Source organism: Pochonia chlamydosporia, chromosome 4, assembly GCF_001653235.2.
Source record: "Pochonia chlamydosporia 170 chromosome 4, whole genome shotgun sequence".
Classification (NCBI taxonomy): Eukaryota; Fungi; Ascomycota; class Sordariomycetes; order Hypocreales; family Clavicipitaceae; genus Pochonia; species Pochonia chlamydosporia.
Genome location: NC_035793.1, coordinates 3,443,207 through 3,464,663, shown reverse-complemented (window position 1 = coordinate 3,464,663; position 21,457 = coordinate 3,443,207). Strand labels below are relative to the sequence as shown.

Sequence of the window (21,457 nt, the reverse complement as noted above, 5' to 3'; positions counted from 1 at the left end):
AGCAAGACGCAGAAAGTAAACACCAACTTATGCCTTGTTACCAGCGGCCTTTTTCGCGGCGAGTCGTCGCTCCTCAGCCTCAACCATATCTATCCATCATTAGTTTTTTTTTCTCTACTTCTCAAAGAGGGACACGTAAAACTTACCCATCCACAAATCCTGACCCTCATACTCCTCCTTGTGAATCTTCTTCTCAATCAAGTGCTTATGCTCCGGATCATTCGGGTCCAGCACCATGACCGTCTCCCACCGCCCACTCCCCTTCTTCGCATCATTCATCTCAAACGCAGCGCTCACCACCAGCACCGCCAGCGTCAAGCCCTGCGCATACACACGAGCCTGCACCAACTTCTGCGAAGTGCTCATCGGGGCCCTGCCGACAATGGCCAGCGCAACGGCCATGCTCGCCAGCCATGAGGCAAACACGATGCTATACCGGTTCTGCTTGCCCCATTCCATGAAGCGCTGGTAGGCCGACTCATTCTCCCGCGCGACCTGGATGGCGCGCTGCGACGCATCCTTGTACCCGTAGCTGGGGTCGTTTGCGCGCTGGAAGTTGGTCGAGAAGCGCTCGGCGTTGACGATGGCGCCAAAGGTCGCGGTCGAGGTGATGAGGAATGCGCGGAAGGGGAGTGTGAGCTGGCGGAAGGCTGGGTAGCGACGCGAGGCGAGGAGGACGCCTCCCATGCCGAGAGCTAGACCTGCTGTGCCGCCATAGAGGCCGCCCTTTACGACGACGTTGTAGTGGGCTTTTTCTTCTTCTTTGCTGACGACTTTCATTTTGACGGTTGAATTGGTAGTTGTGCTTTTGGTTGGGTGAAGTTGACGGAGAGGAGGTGGTGTTGTTATAGCTAGTGATGTATTTGACTTTTTGAGGTTCGAGGGTGGAGCTGTGAGTTGCCGAAGCTCCGGGGGTTCAAGGAAAATGTCAATGTGAGCTCAATCGCCGCGGGGATTGTGGCAGCAATGGCTGAAAAAAAGGTGAAAGTGGTGCGCTCCGGATTGCGGCTTTACCGGCGGGAGAGAGCAGTGCGAATTGTGTCAAGTGTCCCGGATTTATTGGGCGAAATAAATTCGAGTCGATTGATTCGTGCGAATGGCTTGTAGCGGCGGGTAGACGAGGTTGAGTGCTGTGAGCGTTGTCGAATAATCGTACGACGGCTGGGAGGGCTGTTTCCGGCGAATCCTTGCTCGTGGCAGCAAAACAGCAGATGCAAAACAGCAGATGGTAATGGATACAATGCAGTGAGCTAGTGACCCACGAATTGATATTGTCAGTACGAAGTAATGATGATGCAATGGATTGTATTGTAAATTATGGGAAGGGGCCAAGAATGAATCGAGGCGGAATGGGCTATATATTGATTCCTTCAATTCCATGACACGATTGATGACCCTGTCTGGTACCTTTGCACTCTTAGGTAGCGAAGCTACTCATGCGTGTAGACACCGGGATGATGTCAGCTGTGACGGAAGTGTGTAATCATCAACTGCGCTTTTTTACTGGCCACCACACCATACACTGAACGGACAAGGCGATATTTGGGTGGCATTTCAATCTGGTCCTGTTTCTTCCGAGGAACCCCGTTGCAGGCAGAGGCCGAGAAATTTCCGCCCACTTTGACCGTACCATGAAATTGTCTGCAAAGTCAGCAGGCTCATTTGCTCGACCACAACTGACTCACCGCGCCATCGCCGAGAAATGCGCGACACATGGACCCTACTACCTGTCTCCAGGTCTAAAGCATGCCCCGTCTTCTGCTCCCCGAGAAGATGCGATCTATGTCCAAGTTGAGAATCGTGCATGCCGGTACGATCCGTGCTTCCAAATCTCTGTGAGCTGTTGTTGGTAATGAAGGTCAACCAGGTTGATGTATGGTCCCTATTGCTCATCATCTTTTACATGGCAATGCCTGTCAGAGGAAATTGACCATGTTCAGCCAGGATATTCAGCCCTGCAAACATCAATGGAAATGTCAATGCCATACTGCAGCACAGCCGGGATCTGAGCAGTTTGAGATGAACAAAGGCGGGTGGACCTGTGCCGGACCAACTCATCAATTGATCAATGCAGCCGTCGAATCAAGCAGACCAGATGGTTTCTGCTTCGATGCTGGTGGCTTGGATCCCCATTGTGCCTATGTGTCCCGTTTCCATATTCGGAAACCACGCTTCAATGGCGTCAATTCATGTTTGATAGCTCAGCACATTGTCCGTTGTAATTGATAAAGGGCTCCAGGAGTTACCAAGCATCTGATGCCACAATCTATCACATCGTCGTCTGTCACTCTACAGGGTAGGGAATGCATGGGCCTACTGTCGACATTCATACCAACCCAACGAATTGCGTCATTCCTATAGGCTACGAAGGGTGTTTGGTGATAGTTGGCCGTCCTAATTGTCCATAAATATGTTCTGCGGTGTTCGGTTCCCCTTGGAAGGGCACGACATCGGTTGGTCGTCGTTGGGTCGAAGAGACGAGGAAGCCAGTCTACTTGTGTAAGCTGGATATATGTTACATGAGTAAACCGAAAAAAAAAAATGATGCCATTGTCACCATGCTGGAACAGTAGGAGTTGCTGCAGTTGGCAAAGCGAGCTACCTCTTGCAGCTATGCACAGTTCCAGAGTAGGTGTCTCCGTTGGGAGAAGTCTCGTGTACCGATTTCGAGCAGCATCTTGGCTACCAAGGGCAGGTTGAACGGGATGTGAAGGGCCCAAACAAATAGAGAAGAGTAGAAGCAACTAGTCCGCAACATGCACGTGGGAAATTATCAAGCGCAAGAGAGAGGTTGGAAGAGCTTGTAGCCACGGTAAAGACCCTGGTTGGTGTGGATTTTCAGTGCCTCGATAATGTTGGTCGCCTCTGGCTGGTTGTGGGAGGTGAGACACAAGTTGACCCTCTCGTAAGCGAAGTGTCTGTTTCCACATGAGGCATTTTTTTTGCGGGTCAGGATCAGCCTGGAAAATATAAACACAGACCACAGCCCATCTGAAGACCCTGAATATCTGACCTTGCCTGATGTCCAAAGATTTTCTCCATTGGGAGCTGTTTTGCAACTCAAACTAACACGTCCTTCGACTTGTGACGTTAGTTCGATTGACGTCATAAATGAATGACAGCCAGACGGTTTATAACCTACCTAGGTACTTACATGTACCAAGGCCTCATTACTAACAAGCCTGGACTGGTGTAATGGTAACACGGCGGATGACACCAAGGTAGCCCGCTCAGCGGACATCCTTGGCCCTTCCGGGGGGCGCAGTTCCAGGTTCGATTCCTGGGTCTGGGTTTCTTTTTTATTGTATCCTTCTGTCTGTCTGCCTATTCATTTTCTTCTTTTTTTTGGGCTTCCAAAGTGACAATTTTATTCGTTGTACACCGTGAAGTTGGTGCACGGTACTGTCTTTAGTTGATGTCCATTGAATGAGTTGTTGTTTCTTCTCGAGCCTGTTTACGTACAATGGGAGTCAAATGTGTTTCAACTACCTAGGTAGGTAGGTACCTGGGAAGTATAAGGTTTGGCATATCACAGTCGCTGCATGATATCGAGAAGTGTTGATATGTGCCTGGATGTGGCTAAATACCTTTCGCCCACAGACTGTAACACCGCACCCTGAATACCGGGTCTGTAATGAGAATGTATCGTAACGACCGCTTTGTTGGTCTTTCACCGCTTAAGTAGAATGCGATATAAATCAAATTCCGCCAGCGGCATTACAACGCATTCGGCGTGGCTCTATTCTGGGCAGCCAGCAGCCGGTTCTTGATGCCGGAATTTAGACCCGGGTGGACCATCAGACTGCACCAGTCGGTGGTACCGAAGACCCAAACGAACCCACTTGACCAGTTGTGTTTCTCATCAGGCTTGTCAGGGTCTAGTAAGACCACTGGTGACATTCCAGCGGTATGCTGTGCTCTGGAAGGGATCCGTTTGTTCCATTGATGGGTCTCGATGCAGGGTTTCCATTGTGTAGAACTTGGGCGTCTCCGCTACTTGAAGGTCCATCTCACGGGATGTCGCCTCAGCTTCGGCAGTATCGATAAATTAGAAAGATGAGTGTTTATTGACGTGTATCGGCGAAATGTCTAGTGACTCAAGGAGTGAGCCTCTTGATACCAATGGCTGCTGGCCAGACTGTAGAGCAACATTGATCTAATACCGCCCAATCTAAATGCTGGCTATCTAGGTAGCTTGGACCGGTTGACCATCAAGTTCAATGTTGTCTCGACTTCTAATAATACCGAGGAGCAGATGGGGCACGCCTAACCACAATCTACCGGGCCAATTGCGCTGGTTGATACAGTGGTGCAGCCGCCACAGCGTAGCATCTCAACCACATATTCACGGAACCGATCAAACGTGCGCAGAGAACTTCCCGATCGAGCCTGTTGTCGAATGAACGAGGTGTTGCACGAGACTGTTTGAGCAAAAGTTTCCGTCCGTTGTAAACCAGCCGATGAAAGGTTTAATGCAACAGAATTACTTGGCCGACCTCTGTGACAATTTCACTTGCAGGGGTCTGACTCGGGACACCTGGAAATCCGGAAATAAGTTTACGAATTGATTTGATCTGTGGAATGAAATTCATGGTCTATTGTTAAAAAGTGGTCCATGGTGGCATCCGCCTTTCCCGTGCTGGATGGCTACCAGCTTGAGTTCTGTAAAAAGTAAAAAAGCGGAAGATGGTCAAAATAATAAGTCAACATGTGGCACCAATGCCAAAGTCCGTGGTCGTCAACCCATAGTCACTCTCGGACGACTGGAGAATCCTTGAAATGTGCTGCGCCAACTGCGCTCCAGGTTTTTCTAGAACGTCGCGTATCAAGGAGAGAAGCCACAATCATGGGTAGCTGGCCCTCCAGATGTCCCTGTCCAGACTGGGGATACCACATTTTGCCGAGCTCATTGCACTCGGCTGGGGAACGAGTTAAGAACGCATATAAACAAATCTCGCCTCTGGTCTCGTGGATGGAGTAATTTGCATTTTGGATCTCGATTGGGGAAAGGGCCGAAAGTAAGCATTAACCTACTCTGTTCCTGTAGATTGCATGCCACCAGCAATGCATACCATCAGTAAGCTTTGACGGGAAATGGCATCTGTGCAGGGCCTCATCCATGTCTCGAGCGCAGCACTGCGTTCTGCAATGTCGTGAAACAAAGCACACGAGAGGAATAGCCGCAAGGTTCTCAAACCGCCTCAATTCCACATTCAGACTTTGACCACCGCTTTTGCCGCGTTTGTTGTGCCTCGTTTGCCAGGATAAATAACGCAACATATCAGATCTTCCTGCAAGTCGAGATCCCACCAGACCCAACTGGGCTCGCCAGACGTCACCGCTGTTCTGAAAGGGTAGCTCGCTTGCGGGTGCCAGGGAACCCTTGATTGTCCCTGAGTGGTCATGGAGTACGGAATACGGGGAATGAAGGCATAAACCCGTCCTTTGTTCATCCAGGCTCTTGCACACAGACTGCGGGCGTTGATTGACGCTGCGAGTTCCATGGCTGGATCCAACACTGATCTACAAATGTAAGCCAGAGAGGCCCACGCTGGATACCGCGTCATTCAGACTTTGGCCCCATATCCAGAGTTGTCCGTTTCCCCGGGCATTACGATAATCGCACCGAGCGGTCTTTGCATTTTGTGGCTAAACACTCCCGGACTTCCGTAACGAAAGGGAGGACCCTGCGCCTCACACCTTTTGGCCGCCTGACACAGTCTGGGCATGAACTTGATTAGCATCACTCCGTGTGTAATATGTGGTGGGCCTGTTCCTGTAATTGTCGCTGAAGGCCCTGTTTCCAGCTTCATTGTCCTTCCAAGCTGAGAAGGAATCAGCTTCAGGGTTGAGTCCCCATTGGTATTTTGCCTGCCCAGACGACTGGCATTTGGTGCGTGGCGTTTTCCAAGGACACGACGTCACGTCTGGGAGTCATGTTGGCAATGACTCTCCTACAGCTGGTAGTGGTCTTGGCACGCGTCACGTGTGCGGCGTGGATTTGGCAACGGCTGAGCTTGCTGCGATCTGGTTTTAGTTTTCTCGGTGCATACTTTGCATGTGAGGAAGAATGGAATCGCCAAAGTCAAGCTGCGGGAGCTTGTCCAGAGCAGAGCAGGCTGAAGTTTGGAATCTGAGAACTTTAGAAGTGTGACGCACCAGCATTGCAGCCCGTTGAACCTTGAGACTAAACTATACTCGAGAAGACTTTGTGAATACATGGAACTGGCAGGTGCAGGAAACCTCATGCCTAGTATCCGTGTGGTACCATCGCCCATGCCCCACCTTGTTGACTTATCAGGCGCCTTCAAGTGAGTTTAGGCTGTCAGTGCATACACGGTGCTCCTCCTGTTACGTGCTTCAACGCCAGAAAGCTGGAGAATTAGACCAGTTGACCAGAGAAATTATGTGGCCTGTAGTACCGTATGATTGTACACTATGTGCAGCGGCTTTACAGTAACCTGTGAACTTTGGCAAGTTATCGAAATGAATTGTACAGTAGGCTTGTCACTTGGGCTGCTTGCTTCTGGACCTGGAGAGACAATGGTGGTTGCTGAGAGCTCGAAACCACATCGCACCTGCCTTCTGCCTGGCTGCGCCGTACGCCTGCCCACTTGGTAATTGGTGCAAGTTGGGAGATCGCTCTTGAGGAAGGCTCGACGATGTACTTGACTCAATGCAGATCGTCCGGGCCACCCACTCACCCTTTCCTCTGTAGAACAATGCAACTTTGCTCCATATCCCCTTTTGTTCCTGTCTCTGTTGGAATTCCGCGTATCTGACCCGGAATAGTGATCTTACGACCAGGAATTCCTAGCCCAACGAAAGCCTGCCAACATCAATAGCACCTGGGCCACCTAATCTCGCATAATTACAAGACGGTACTGGGGCTGGTTGGCGGAGCTAACTACCTAGGTAGCCATCGTACAGCCTGGCACCATTACTATTAGCAGGCCACCATCCTGGCCAGCCTCTGGTCTTGATGCGTCTGTCCGGAACCAGCAGCCACCAGCAACCACCAGACCCCCAGCCTTGGCACTTTGGTGTCCGACTGCTGTGGCCATATTACGTTCATGATGGACTTCACCGTATGCAAAGTATTTTTTGCGTTGCAAAGGGAAAAACCTTGGCCGCGCGACTTCGGCTGCTAAAGCACTTCTTGATCTGCGGTTCCGACTTTTCTATGCTTCTTTTTGCGCCAGTACCGAGGGTTTGCTGGATCCTTCGACCCGATGCTGTCTTGGACGCACCTGGCCCAGGCTAGAATGCTCTAAGTAGTCTTCTCCACTAAATCCGATGCCGAGAGGTTCCAGAGATCTGCCCTGACTCATTCACTGGCCACCTTGCGCCCACCCACCGCCATGCGACTGCGACTTCACCAGCCAACTTGACCACGCCTCTCCCTGAGAGGTCACAGTCGTCATCTGTGGCATCGGGTGTTGGTTGGTGTCACTTCTTTTGTCAAGTGTGAGTGGCGGCACTCTTCCATCTTCCCGTGCCAGGCCCAACCGACTTACACGCTTCGAGGTCAACAGGTCGTGCACCCCATCTCCATGATGGCTGGCTGCAGTCTGTGGGAAATATATTTGCCCACATCCAAGTATACACTAACTCATCTCAATATATGTTAGCATACACTGCGATATGAGACACTCTTTAGGAGCTTAAATGCCTTTGACCCCCTACTATACATCTCCCTAGGCTGCCTGGTATCAAGCCCGGTGGCAACTTAACTCCCTTGTTAGGTGACCGGGCGCGCGAGGGGATTGCAAAACCAAAGAACTTTTATGTCGACAGAGTCTGGGGAGAGTTGACTCAATGTGCGTGCATGGAACTCTTTTTGGCGCTTGCCAACCTTGTTGCTCAGGAGCAGAACATCTCCCACTTATTATATCTGCACCACACCACCACATCGCCAGCACCACCATGTATTCTGACCCGGCCACATCATTGTTCTCAAGCCATACCGCCTCGAGTTGTTGATCTTTGAACTCACTGGGACTATTGATAAACCTCCCCGGAGCCAGACTGCATCATTCCAACCACTGCTCAAATACCATTATTCCGTCAGATCTGGTGGTGTCGTCTTACGCATGCACTCACCTGTTTTGTTCTGCCCTGCTTCTGCCCTGCCCTGCGCTGTAAGAGCCACAAAGTGGCAATCTGATTGATGGCTTTAGGGCGCAATACGGATAAACCAAGCAGTGGATTTGAGAAATAGCAAACGACAGCCAGCAAATAACACTGAGAAGGGTATCGAAACCGACTCTAAAACGCACACGAACAAACTTGTCTTACTTTTGAGCCCAAATACCCCGATCTTGACAAGTAAACTACGAGCAGCTATGCGCTCCGCCTTGAGTTGGTTTCATGGCGGCCCCAGAGACAGAGACGGTGACGGGGACATGAACATGGACGTGGACGAGCGGCTACCGAGGACAGTGAAGAGCATGTTGTCCACGCTCACATCGAGTCAAAATACCAATACCAATACCAATACGACTTGCAGTTCCATGTCCGGATCCAGCACCGTAACAAGCGCCAATAGCCCCATAACCGACGCCAATGCCAGCGCCACCGCCTGGGCCAGCTCCAGCGACCTCGCTGCCTGTTCCGCGGCATTCAATGTCAATGTCGCCTCCGCCCACTCTCACGCCCACATTGACATTGACATTGACACTGACACTGACGCTGAAGCTGACTGGATTGGGAGCACCACTCTTCTGTCTCTGTCGCCCCAGGACTTCTCATCAGCGTCGCCGACTGGGACCCAGTCGCCGTCGCCTCAAACGGAAACTACTCCTCCCGACCTTTTCTTCCCAAGATCTTCCCAAAGCACTCGTGCCACATCTGTTGTGAACGCCAGCGCTTGTTCCTCCAGGCAATCTCCCATCGACAAATCTCCTCCAGACGCACCACCTTCTCTGACGTTGAGCGAAACCACCTTCGTCACCACTCCCGACGACGACATTACACAAGACCCCGACGACTGCGACGCCTTCACCATGACTTCAGGCGCCCTCGACGCTGCTGGCCTTGGCCGCGGCCGGCAGGACTCCTTCGTGAGCGCCGGCCCCAAACCCATTTCCGTGAACAACCAGAATCGTGACAACGTCAACCGAAATCGCAGAGAGTCTCTGGCCGGGAGCCTAATGGGCGGTATGAGTTGGGGCGGCATGTCCTTTGGAAGCTTTGTTCGTGACGAGTAAGTCTGACCAGCGCAGCATGTCGCTTTTTGCGATCAACACCCCTCTCTATCATCTGTCGCTTGACAGTAGCCGCTCTGTTTTCTTCATTTCAAAGCATGTTTTGGTTTAAAACATGTTGTGGCAAGTGGTTATTCGAACTGGCTGGTTGCTGTGAATCTTGGTCAGCGCCCCGCGTGAACCCATCCCCTCACCACTTGTGGGCTTGGGGGAATCAAGGCTTTGGCGCACTTGAAGACGACACAACAGGCCATGCATCGCTCCGTATGAAAATGTTCAAATGCTAACCTTCTTGCGCTACTAGTATAATGATGCAAGGCAGCTCGCCCAACCCCTTTGGCGGCGCTCCTCAGTCATCGTCTTTTCATTCATCATCATACCTCCCAAAACTGGAGGCCAACTTCATGAGAGACTTTACATGTTGTGGCAAAGTCCTACCCAACCTCCACGACCTACTGCAACACTACGAGGAGGCCCATACACAGCCCAGCCCCAACAATTCGAGGAATCCTGCCTTCGCTCAGTTTGGCATGCAAGGCACCTCTAACTTGTCCAGCTCGCGGACAACGCCGACTGGCTCAAGTCAACCAGGTCCTTCACAGGCGCCTGGCCAGCCACTTTCCCCAGGCGCTTTGGGTGGCATCCAGGGCGGCGTAAATGGAGGCCAGATGAATCCCGCCCTGGCCACTAACCTTCACGATGACATGGATGCCGTCGCGGATATGGAAATGGATGACGCCATCGGTACCATGGAGCTGGACGACAGCAATAAGATGCACCAGACGAGACAACTCTTCGGGCAACAACAGCGGCCACAACTTAATATGAACACGTCCGGACTTACCCAGGGCCTACGCACTTCTCAACCACCCACGCCAGCCGCCGCTAGTTTTGGCCTCCAGAATAATCCCACTGTGTCTTCTGTCAACACTCCAACTCTGGCAACCGCACAGCAAATGCCTCAGCAGCAAAATCAGCCAGCTGGAGCAATGGATGACATGGATGAAGACCTCCCTGGGATGCCGATGGGCGGCGCTGGATCCACTGATCTTGGGGATGGAAACTTTGCAAATGGCAATGATTCCAACTTTTGCATCAACGACCCTGGCAAACACCTTTTCAGCCCTAACGGTGCATTCCCACAAGGCAATCGATCAATACAAGCCCAACTGGCGCAGCTTGGATTGGGACAGGGGCAAGGTGGCCAGTTTACTGATCCTCAGACCAACAAGCTCTTGTTGCAGAAACTTCAGAGCATGATGATGCCCGAGGAACACAAACCGTTCAAGTGCCCTGTCATTGGTTGCGAAAAGGCTTATAAGAACCAAAACGGATTAAAGTCAGTTTTTCAGCTTTGGTTTACCTGCTTGTGCGTGAGCTAACTATGATTCTTTCTTCAGGTACCACAAAGCACACGGTCATCAAACACAACAATTACACGAGAATGGCGACGGCACATTCTCCATCGTAAATCCCGAAACAAGTGCCCCCTACCCCGGAACCTTGGGAATGGAAAAAGAAAAGCCCTTCAATTGTGAAACTTGCGGCAAACGATACAAAAACTTGAACGGGTTGAAATATGTGAGTTGCCGTGTTCATAGTCTTATTTTGCCACAGAATGTTGTAGTCTGACCGTGTATGTAGCACAAATCACACTCCCTACCTTGCAATCCCGAGTTTAAGATGCAAGCAATGGCTGCTGGCCTGAACCTGCCGGGTATTGGGGAAGATCAAATGATGCAATAGAAGAGAGGGAAGGACCCTGAACATATTTGTGGCATCTGCACGATGGCGCCACACACGACACTTACCCAACATGAACGGCAACCTCTCCATGTATGCCAATAGCGTTCAAGTCTACGCTATCGGGGATGGGTTACCTTATGTTGTGTCTGTAAATCCAAGATTGGCCACTGTCGATCGGCAAAATGCGACGAGTCCGTGCTGCCTTGCCAAGTTCTCTTTTTCCGATTCTCGTTCTATATTTTTATTGCATCATGCTTTTTGATCAGCCCTTGGTGGCGCATTGCGATGGCGTTGTATTGCATCCTGATTCTGGTATATAATAACGTTTCGGCCAAATCGATTCGGACATTCAAGATGGATCTACCTCCTCTCTCTCAGGGCTGTCTCGGCGCTGCCTCTCCAGTCTCGCAGCAAGGTCGGCGTTGGAGCCTTGTTCCCACCAGGCAATCAAGACGTCGATATGTCGTCACGTCTCAACGGCAGCCCTGGGGATTACTAATACTTTTCGTCTACTTGCATGATACCCTCGGATTACCCAACTGCTTTACTGGGCGACGACGAGTTTACCATTACATTACACTGGTTTTCATGATGGCTTACTGCCCTCTTCGCTAGTACCTTGCTACGTCTTGTCTCCGCACTGTCGGGCGATGTAATACCATCAAGATGGAAGTCATGCAGGTGGTATTGGCGACATGATACAGTACGAGCATACAGTACGACCTACCGACTGGCCTGTTACGAGTTATATCAACGGAGGTGGACAACCTCAAATCTGTCAGAGTTCCTCCTGGTGCCGCTTGTATGATTTTGAAGATACGAAATCACGGAGAAATTTGGGTTGGCTTCTCATGACTTTGCTGGAGTATTTAGCTTTTTTCTATCGCGCGTATGTTTCTTTTGTTCGGCTTTTGGTCAGGACTCATCTATCTCGACTCGGCCTTTTGATAATGGCAAGGCTTTGCCGATGCCTTTTCTCCCTGTTGTGTGTTTTCTACTTTTCGTTTTATTTGGTTCTTCGTCTCTCATCGGCACTTTGGCAGCTTGTCCTGTCCGGCTTGTCAATTCGGAAAAAATGGAGTTTCTACATACACCCAACTACTTGTTGTTTGGCAAAAGTTAAAAAGTGGATTGATTTATAGAGAAAAATCTTGCGAGGAAAATTGGCTTATTCTAATATAGCCCGTCGATGAATAGAATGGATGCTGTCGCCGGCTGTCTGCCTAGTAATTGCTTATAAATGTATAGAGTGTCATGTGAACTTGATCGTTGTAGCATTGTAGGGTATCTAATACCAATACATGCTTTCGTGTGAGCCGGCATACATGCCATTCCTACAGACTGGAAATGCCATCATAAAATACCACTCACCGTCACAGAATGTTGGCATACAAGGTATTGATGATTGACCTGGAAAAAAAAGGCAGCATAGAGCTGCAATTCAGTCGACAAACAATCTTAAGGTGCTGCGCACAATAGAATCTATGGAACTTCATAAAATGCTACAGGACAAACAAGTGCAACACCAACGCCGAGCGATGCATCACCCCAAGTAAGAAACAAGTCATGCACGCGCAGGCAAGTCAAATGACCGCCCCGACAGAAAAAAGAACAAGTGTGCTTTCCAATAACAAAGCGTTTCTGTTACTGTTTTCGTGATAAAAGATGTTCAGCCGCCCCAGCCTTGTGTTGCCCCATGAAACCTGGTTCTCGTAATTCGTACACTGGCTTCGTCGTAGCAGCCAATAGCGTCATAGCCCATCAATTTATTTCCATGCCTTCATCCTCGTCCGCCTCAGACTCAACCATCTGGGTGTGGTTGCTACTGATGCTCTCCTTTCGACCGCCGTGGCTCCCATCCCCGTATCTTGAGCTCATGCTCCCCCACTCGAGGTCTTCACCCGCCACTACGCGGCCTTCCATGTCAATTTCTTGTGAAAGCTCGACCAGGGCGGAACGTGGAAGCCGAAGGAAGCCTTGGGTACGGACGATGCGCCCCCAGTGAGTCATACAATACATAGCCGCACGCTTACGTAGCCATTCCTCACTGGCCAAGCCGGAACAATACCAGATGACACAGGCATTCTCGACATCGAGTTCCTTGGCAAGTCGGTTGACGCAGAGAAGTCTGAGATGAGGGATGTTGTAAATGTTGGACATGACTAAAAGACCAGCCACATCCGAGAGATCCGTCGTGGCATCACTATCTGCCTCCGACGTTCCGTGGATGCTGTCGGTATACAGATAGAGAAGGAAAGCTTTTACCACCGAGTAGGGCTCTGGAATATGCATCTTCTTGGTATGAAACTCTGCCATCTGAGCGTTGTAGAGGCGTGCGAAGTGCGGCCAACGGGCTTGTAAGATGAGTTTATGCACGTGAATTGGCTGCGAGGTTGGAGCATCTGAAGCGAGCCAATTTTCGTCTCGGGGTGCCGAGGATGAGCGGAAGAGGCCAGAGCTGAGTACGTCCTCATCTTCATAGTCTTCAGCAAGGGCGGTAATGATAAAATCTGTGCCACTACCGGACTCCGGTGGTTGATTAAAGAGCTTCGCAAGGTCGCTACCTAACCCTTTGGAAGGCTGCTCCGATGACCTTGAGTGAGCTAAAGGCCGGGACTCGGCTCGAGGCTCGGGTGTCATATGATTACCGAGGAAGCCGTATCGTCGCAGATCAATCTCCATGATATCGCTGTACTAGAGTCAGTGTCCAGATGGGCTGTGCTTGGCTCAGAATAAAAGTACTTACCTGAGGTATTCCTCGTACCCATTAGGTCCAAGATCATTGGAGACAGGATCAGTCGGACAACCGAGCAGCCATGCTTTGGTGCCATCCTCGTTCATCGTACAGTAGTGCCATCTATATCCAGGTTTGAAAATTTCTCGACCTTCAGCTAATTTCTGCCACCGCAGGGTATTCAGATCCAAAACCGACAAGGAGCACTCCCTGGGGGTGATAGTGGCTGCCGGCGTCACAAAATCAAGCAAAGTCCCGGCTGTATATTGATGGTAGTGGATTCCGGAGCCTTGGGAGGGGAGTGTCTGGCCGGACATGAACTTTACAGCTGAAATGGTTCCTGGAGCCATTGGGGCATATGACTTCAACTGAAAAGATGGCGGATTAACTTGCGCGGTTCTTGAGTTTGCAGCATAGCCAGACGAACCCACAGCCGGTGCTGGAGCTATTGTGTAGGGCGGGCGAGGGGAGCCGCTCGCTCTGCTGACAATGGAATTGCGATCAAAGACTCCCATATGTGGGCGAGAGTCAAATTCTGGACATCCTTTCAGATCAAGCCACCACAAGTCACTGATTTTGTCCATGTCCTCGCTTAGACCTCCAAACACCCACACACGATCACCCCAGATGGAAGCGGAATGATCGAATCGGCCGACAAACCGCCAAGCCTTGGACCATGTGAAGGTCTTGAGATCGAGGTAGCATATGTCATCCAGGACGTAATTATTTTGACCAGTAATGCCGCCAATGATGAAGAGCTTGTCTTCATGCAAAACAGCAGCATGTCTCGCTCGGCCTTTGGGAATAGGGCCGGACACCTGGGGTTGGGTCCAGTGGGCGGTTTTGAGGTCGAAGACGATGAGATCGGATAAGTACGTTCGATGTTCGTTTTCGCCGCCGAAGACTAATAGCTTGTCGCCTTGATACAAAGTGGCAGTGTGGCCTTTAGATAGGTACGGTTAGCTGAGAGAGTGTCGAATACATAGTCTATGAAGGGAGTAGGTGCGTTTCCATACCCATTCGCACGCCGGGAATATCGCCATAATTATCAACCAAGCTCCACTGATGACTTGTGAGGTCTAGCCGAAGCACATGGTTGTACACTTCATCCGTGTATTGATCGAATCCACCAAAAGCATATATTTGATTGTTCCCGCAGTAAGTCACAGATGCATTCACCAAGCACGCGGGTCGCTGGCCCAAAGTGCGTGTGATTTTTGGACGATATCCATCCGAAACAGGTCGGGTCTTGGCCGGGGAGTTGGGCATGATGTATGTGTTGTTGGAAGACGAGGCGCCAGAATTCGGGGTCGGGGTCGGAGCAGTACTCATCGACGGCGTGGTCGATAATGCCAGGCTGGTGATGACTGGGTTTGGATGGGTTGGGGTTGGAGCATGGGACGCAGGGCCGCCGAAGATGGATGATACCGGTGCTTGACCGGGAGTTGAAGGTTGCGCCATACTCATGGACTCCTCTTTGACCCTGCTCGATCAAGTCATCTCCGGCGGAGCGCTGGGCATTCAACGTCAGGTTGTTAGCTAGGTACGTGAGTGTAGTGGTGGGCTCGACGATGTTTGAAGGTGAAGTCGAAACAGGGAAGCCGGTGAACAGCGGATATTCGCGACGGCTACAAATGCAGCTGCGATGGAGCAAAGCGGATGCTCTGAACTAGCTGCAAGAGATGCCCGACTGATTCTGGGGCTGGCCAATTTTGCCTGTTCACAATCACCGTCTGAAGTTGGCTGATGTCTCTCTCTCGCCCCTGCACCGACGCGGCCCCGGAAAAAAATGCAGGGAATGTTTGTCCAAAATCGGCTTAGCGCATGGTTGGCCAGACATCGGCCCGGATGCTATATTTTCCGCCCCAGTCTTCCCGTTGCCTAGTCAGAGCTAAGGTGGGGCACAAAGTAAATAAAAGGAATGCGTGATTGACATCTTCTGTGCTGGTCTTCTCGCTTTCCATATGACACATATTCTTCATTCCGACAACCTGACATTCTTCTTGCTACCGCATATTACGAAGCTGCTCTGCTTCACCAAGACTACGTCTATAAAAGGAAAAAAAAAAATACTGAAGCCCCGAAAACAATTACAAAAAAATCCGTCCCGAGAATCATCGTTTTACCAGTCGTCCTCGTCTTCGTCTCCGTGCAGCATTGTTGCATATATCGGATATCCAATACCGATAAAGGAATAATAACTCACCCAGGAGCCTTTAGCTAGCGTCTCTTGGAACTCGCTCAGTCACCGCTGACAAGTTTCGGCCGATACTTGTCAAGAGGCTCTCTGGTTGTTGATGCTCGCTGCCGCCTGACATCATGGCTACTGCAACTGTATCAACCCCCATCAAATCCCACAAGGGACTGTTCTCGACCCGTACCGCTGGCGGACGGATTCCTCTTACCCCGTCCCCTCGTCAGTCCGGAAATGGTGTTAACTCGTCGCCTTTCACCCCCGACAAGCAGACCAAGTCGACTTACAGTGGGAATCTGATGACACACTTAACTCGATCTTCCTCTAAGAACCCCCATCGCGAGTCTCCCAAATCCAATATCGCTCGTACTGTTTCTACACCTCGCAGGGCTCTTGAGCTTGGCGTATCCGATTTCACTCTCACTGGCACTGGTGTCAGGACACCTGGCTCCGCCAAGTCAAGAAAGGCGCCTCTGAGGCAAAAGTCCACCAAAACCACTCTCAACTATGCTGGCGACCGCTTTATTCCTAATCGAGGAGCCAGCTCGGCCATTGCTAATGCAGGTTCCAGCAAGCTGCCACGAAGTGACCGCCAGCGACCAAAGAGCAGCCAAGTTGACAGCTCATCTGTCTTGTCTTCTGCCGCCGATGATGCTGCAGCTGCATTGGAGGGTCTAAGCATCAACGACGATGAGGTAGATGCCTACTCCCGACCCTCACCTAACACTGTTGCCTACCAAGATTCGTTGGCCAATGCTTGTGGGGTCAAGCTAAACACTAGAATCTTGGAGTTCAAGCCTGCGCCTCCAGAGTCCTCCAAGCCTATAGACCTTCGCCAGCAGTATAACCGGCCCCTCAAGCCAAACAGTGCCAGCTCTGCTCAGCTCCGCCGGCGTATAGCTACTGCTCCTGAACGTGTGCTTGACGCCCCAGGTCTGATTGATGATTACTATCTCAACCTGCTCGACTGGAGCTCCGGCAACCAAGTTGCCATCGGCCTGGAACGCAGTGTCTACGTCTGGTCTGCCGATGAAGGCAGTGTGAGCTGCCTCTTGGAGAGTCCTGCAGACACCTATGTGAGCAGTGTCAAGTGGTCGGACGACGGCGCTTATGTAGGTGTTGGCATGGGAAGCGGCGAGGTTCAAATCTGGGACGTTTCTGAAGGCCAAAAGATTCGCAGCATGTTTGGTCACGACACCCGTGTTGGTGTAATGGGATGGAGCAAGCATCTTCTCTCGAGCGGCGCACGTAGTGGTTTGGTTTTCAATCACGACGTTCGTATCGCTGAACACAAGGTTGCCGAGCTTGTCTCTCACACGTCCGAAGTGTGTGGCCTGGAGTGGCGATCAGATGGTGCTCAGCTTGCTACTGGCGGCAACGACAATCTCGTCTCCATTTGGGACGCTCGCTCTCTTTCTGTTCCCAAGTTCACCAAGACTAACCACAAGGCTGCCGTCAAGGCCCTCGCTTGGTGCCCGTGGAATATGAACTTGCTGGCTACAGGCGGTGGCTCTTATGACCGTCACATCCACTTCTGGAACTCTACGTCTGGTGCTCGAGTCAACAGCATCGATACCGGCTCTCAGGTTACATCCCTTAGATGGAGCCCTCACTACCGGGAAATCGTCAGCTCTAGCGGATTCCCTGACAACTCTCTCAGCATTTGGAGCTATCCTACGCTGGTTCGCAATGTCGAGATCCCGGCTCACGAGAGCCGTGTCCTGCACAGCTGCCTTAGCCCAGATGGCCAGATGCTTGCAACTGCTGCCGCCGATGAGAGCTTGAAGTTCTGGAAGGTGTTTGAGAAGAAGGCTGGCACGGCCACTGGCATTGGTGGTTCCGGAGCTTCTGGCAAGGCAGACATGGTCAAGCATATGACCATCCGGTAAACAAAACGTCATATCGTTACCATTTTGTCGAACGGTAGGTATGGACTGTTTCATTTACTAGTCGATTTTGGCGTGGATAGTCAAATTTTAAGCGCGGCGCCTTGGAGTTTGCTTTTTACTCTTTTCAGCACGTGGCACGAAAGCGCTTCTCCACGCACGAATGAATTTTGGAATGGGATGGTCTGCACACGAGTTACGACTTGACGTTGGGGATGTAACTGAGTAGCAAGTGTACGTTTGATTTCGTGAGAAGTGAAGGAGCATTGTCTTCATAATAGGGATTTGGACATGGGAAATATAAATTGTCATTGTTTGGGTTTAGTATTTCTGGTCTCTCGTAGGATTGACGTCCTGTGTTCAAGTGTTCCCAGATGTCTACAACCCTGATATTTGAGATGCCATTTTTTCGTTGTTAGTGAAGGTACGAAGTATCTATCCGCGAGTTCGCCAAGGAGCTCAATTAGGAGACAGTGTTTAGGAAAGGATTTATTTGGATGAAATTGGCAAGATTGAAGTGATTGTCTGCGGAATGAAATAATAACACATTGTTGTTTGACAAAGAAGGTTCGAGTTTTAGCCGTTGCGAGCCTCGGCCGCTAGTGAAGCCAAGCACACATCAATCGAGATTACTAAGCACAGCATCGTTGCGGAGGCGGTTTAGAAGTCGAAATCCACCCAGCGCACTCATCTCTCACCACTGCATACTACGGGCCAAGACAAAGCGACACGGCACCGGACCTCTGATAACAGCCTAAAACGTACGCGCAAAAGCGAGACAGGAATTTATCCCCGACACGGACGAAGAGCTACAGACTACGAGTGTCGCGGAATCTATCCGTGTTGGTGCAACGGCATTACTGGGAGTTCAAGTCCTACCTATCTGCATCCGCATCCGCATCCGCAACCAACTGGGTCCAGTGACGAAACCATCCCATCGACCTCTGCTTGCTCTCGACAATCGCAAAAGGGGCGCGAAAGTCGCAGGCAGTTAGTTCTAGACGGTATTCGAATCCCGCGACGGGATTTCAGGAACCGCGCTCACGGTTTCCCGGGTCTTCTTCTCGTACGGGTACGCTGCAGTAGCGACCTTGGCCACGGGACCATCATGTCGAACCAGGCTGTCGGAACTGTTTACCAGACCATCATTGATGAGGTGGTGAACAGTTCGCGAGTGGATTTTGAAGAGAGCGGCGTGGAAGAGAGTGTTCTAGAGGAGTTGCGTCAGGTAAGATGGATGCCTTTTTTTTTTTTCTGTTTGTTCTGGTCCTCCCTTGGAGTGAGTGCCTTGGTCGCGGAGAGTTATGCACGATGGAGGCGAACAGCTGCACTGTGTTTGAGCAGACAAAGCTCTCGGGTCATTCAGTCCATGGCTATCGCTGAAACCGTCTGAATTTGTTTTCAGGGGATGTACGACAAAAAAAAAAGAGCCAGAATCGATGCAGCAGAGCGAGTGCCGTTGCGCATTGATGCATGGATATTTTCCTCGATCATTATCTTTGGACGGAGTGGCGGCATGACAAACGGCGGCACAGAGAGCGGACTCGAAGCAAAAGAGCGGCGAGAGGAGGCGGGCGGTCCAGCGCTATATGGGCCTTTTTAAGTTCCCCGCCCCCTGCAAGTCAAGTCCTCCGTCCTGCTTGCCTGCCCAGCCCAACTCAGCCCAGTCCAGCCCTGCCTAGCACTGACTGCCCTGTCCTGCCCTGTCCTGCCCTGTCCTGCCCTGTCCTGCCCTGTCCTGCCTTGTGTCGTCTGACCATCACATCCCATCGTCACCAACATGAACTCCCCAATCACACGCCTCGTCACGTGCAGCCCCATTTAGGTCCCGAGATGTCGGGACGACTTATATGATTTGACTGCTTGAGCAAACAAATCCTGGACGCTATTTCGATTGACGGCGGCGTGGTGATGAAAATGATGCCAAAAAACCCTGTGTGGCCTTGGGAGCTTTGCTGGCTTTGAGTCCTTGTTCTTGGTGATGACCGTTGAGGGCCATCTCAACCATCAGGACGCTTCCCTCGTCTTGCACCTCGTTGAAGCAACATCTCTTGGTTTTGTTTGATTAATTTCGCTGACACAGCTTCGTAGGGATGGCAACAAAAGCTTTCCCAGCTTGATGTGGCCCGGTTCCCTTGGGATCCCAAGCCTGAGCCGCCACCTCCTGCTCCAGCACCCGCAGCTCAACAGGCTGCTCCTCAGAACAACACAACACAAGCCCAATTCTCCCCAACCATTTCATTGCCGACTGCAGGCAGCACACCCGGCGCAATTGGTCAAAACGGCATCAAAACCGAGCCCGGATATGTGAAACAAGAGCCAGGCATCAAGCAAGAGCCCGGTGCGGGCGGCTCTATGCCGGCACTGCCAAACTACAATAGTCTGGATAACAAGACCAGCGTAGCGGCCAGCAGAGCAGCCCAACAGCTTCAGGCCCAGTATGGCATCCGAGCCGCAGGCTCCATCAATGCCATCCAGGGACAGCAGCAACAGCAGCAAGGTCAACAGCCTGCCGCTGGCTCGTCAACCCTATCCAACGGGCAAACCGACGGTCCCGGTGACGATGAGGAAGACTACGAAGGTATTTTGATGCAAAGAAATGCCGAAGGCACCCTCAATGAGCTTGGTCGCGTCGAAATTGACCGCATGCTTCACTCCCAAATGGCCGCCAGGGCCAAGGCCATGGAAGGCGGTGGTCTTATGCTTCCCTTGAAAGAAGCAACCCAACACACAGTCACGAGTAGATCCTCAAGAAAGGGCAAGGGAGTTGCTGGCTATGACGGGGGTGATGATGATGATGACGAAATCGACGACGAAGATGCCATCAATTCTGATCTCGACGATCCAGAGGATGAGAATGATGATGACGAGGTGGACGATGAAGGACTGGGCCACATTATGCTATGCATGTACGACAAGGTCCAACGGGTCAAGAACAAGTGGTACGTGTTCCCTCTCCTCTCCCCGCCGCTGGCTTGTCATCAACTACGATGACGCCAGCTTCTATTACGTGAATGCATGCAAAATCTGAGACGTTGCTGACATTGCACAGGAAATGCACCCTGAAGGACGGCGTGCTCACTGTCAATGGCAAGGAATACGTCTTTCACAAGGCCACGGGCGAGTATGAGTGGTAAATTTGCTCAACGCTACGTACATATTATTGGTCTGCCTGCCGCTGTATTCCTCAGAGATTTGGGAACTGCGGCAATGGCGGCTAATGAGTATCCCAGAATGGAGGCATTTAGTCGTGAAATCACCCTTGGCTGTCATGTGCCTTTCGTTTTCGGTTGGTTTCGCTACCAGCCATGAAACAGGGATGATATGATGGCATGTGGATTATCTTGGTAGTGGTCCGTGAAGATGGAGATGGACAAATGACAAATTTGATTGTGATTTCGGCGTTTTCGTTGCACTTGTACAGTAGACGGACGTAGTTACGAAAACAGAAAATGGAGACAGCTTAACAATCTTTACCATGTCATGCAGTGTGAGTGCGTAAGCGCTTTGCATGTCCGACCGCCCTCGCTTCTGTTCCTCGCTGATTCAAAGCTGGTCATCTTACCCTATCATCCATTCCCTTGGCCATGACTTTTCTCCTCAAAATGGTGAACCAACACAACTGTTCTTCCCCAATGACAAGGGAGGGTAGACATAACTCACCTACCAACACTGCAATCCTTCACATCCC

General features: G+C 51.1%; 7 protein-coding genes across 7 annotated transcripts; 4 read left to right on the top strand and 3 right to left on the bottom strand.

The window, feature by feature from the left end:
* Positions 1 to 27: 27 nt before the first annotated feature.
* Positions 28 to 780, bottom strand: VFPPC_14407 (Hypoxia induced protein, domain-containing protein; the record flags this gene model as incomplete). The annotated part of the gene is made up of 2 exons (XM_018292176.1): positions 28 to 89; positions 147 to 780. 2 exons carry the CDS (start codon positions 778 to 780, stop codon positions 28 to 30), a joined length of 696 nt encoding a protein of 231 aa, XP_018144047.1.
* A 1,095-nt stretch (positions 781 to 1,875) lies between these two features.
* VFPPC_16087 (hypothetical protein) lies at positions 1,876 to 2,226 on the top strand (the record flags this gene model as incomplete). The annotated part of the gene is made up of 1 exon (XM_018293840.1): positions 1,876 to 2,226. One exon carries the CDS (start codon positions 1,876 to 1,878, stop codon positions 2,224 to 2,226), a length of 351 nt encoding a protein of 116 aa, XP_018144046.1.
* Positions 2,227 to 6,911: 4,685 nt separating this feature from the next.
* VFPPC_16086 (hypothetical protein) lies at positions 6,912 to 7,064 on the bottom strand (the record flags this gene model as incomplete). The annotated part of the gene is made up of 1 exon (XM_018293839.1): positions 6,912 to 7,064. The coding sequence occupies one exon, from the start codon at positions 7,062 to 7,064 to the stop codon at positions 6,912 to 6,914; it is 153 nt and encodes a 50-aa protein (XP_018144045.1).
* Positions 7,065 to 8,345: 1,281 nt separating this feature from the next.
* Positions 8,346 to 10,952, top strand: VFPPC_14406 (C2H2 transcription factor (Sfp1); the record flags this gene model as incomplete). The annotated part of the gene is made up of 4 exons (XM_018292175.1): positions 8,346 to 9,205; positions 9,511 to 10,545; positions 10,607 to 10,787; positions 10,851 to 10,952. The coding sequence occupies 4 exons, from the start codon at positions 8,346 to 8,348 to the stop codon at positions 10,950 to 10,952; spliced, it is 2,178 nt and encodes a 725-aa protein (XP_018144044.1).
* Positions 10,953 to 12,713: 1,761 nt separating this feature from the next.
* VFPPC_08443 (kelch repeat protein) lies at positions 12,714 to 15,147 on the bottom strand (the record flags this gene model as incomplete). The annotated part of the gene is made up of 3 exons (XM_018287155.1): positions 12,714 to 13,641; positions 13,699 to 14,629; positions 14,703 to 15,147. The coding sequence occupies 3 exons, from the start codon at positions 15,145 to 15,147 to the stop codon at positions 12,714 to 12,716; spliced, it is 2,304 nt and encodes a 767-aa protein (XP_018144043.1).
* An 858-nt stretch (positions 15,148 to 16,005) lies between these two features.
* Positions 16,006 to 17,769, top strand: VFPPC_08442 (WD-repeat containing protein slp1; the record flags this gene model as incomplete). Its single annotated transcript, XM_018287154.1, has 1 exon — positions 16,006 to 17,769. One exon carries the CDS (start codon positions 16,006 to 16,008, stop codon positions 17,767 to 17,769), a length of 1,764 nt encoding a protein of 587 aa, XP_018144042.1.
* A 1,105-nt stretch (positions 17,770 to 18,874) lies between these two features.
* On the top strand, positions 18,875 to 20,903 carry VFPPC_14405 (transcription factor IIA, alpha/beta subunit; the record flags this gene model as incomplete). Its single annotated transcript, XM_018292174.1, has 3 exons — positions 18,875 to 18,994; positions 19,858 to 20,708; positions 20,819 to 20,903. 3 exons carry the CDS (start codon positions 18,875 to 18,877, stop codon positions 20,901 to 20,903), a joined length of 1,056 nt encoding a protein of 351 aa, XP_018144041.1.
* Positions 20,904 to 21,457: the final 554 nt, after the last annotated feature.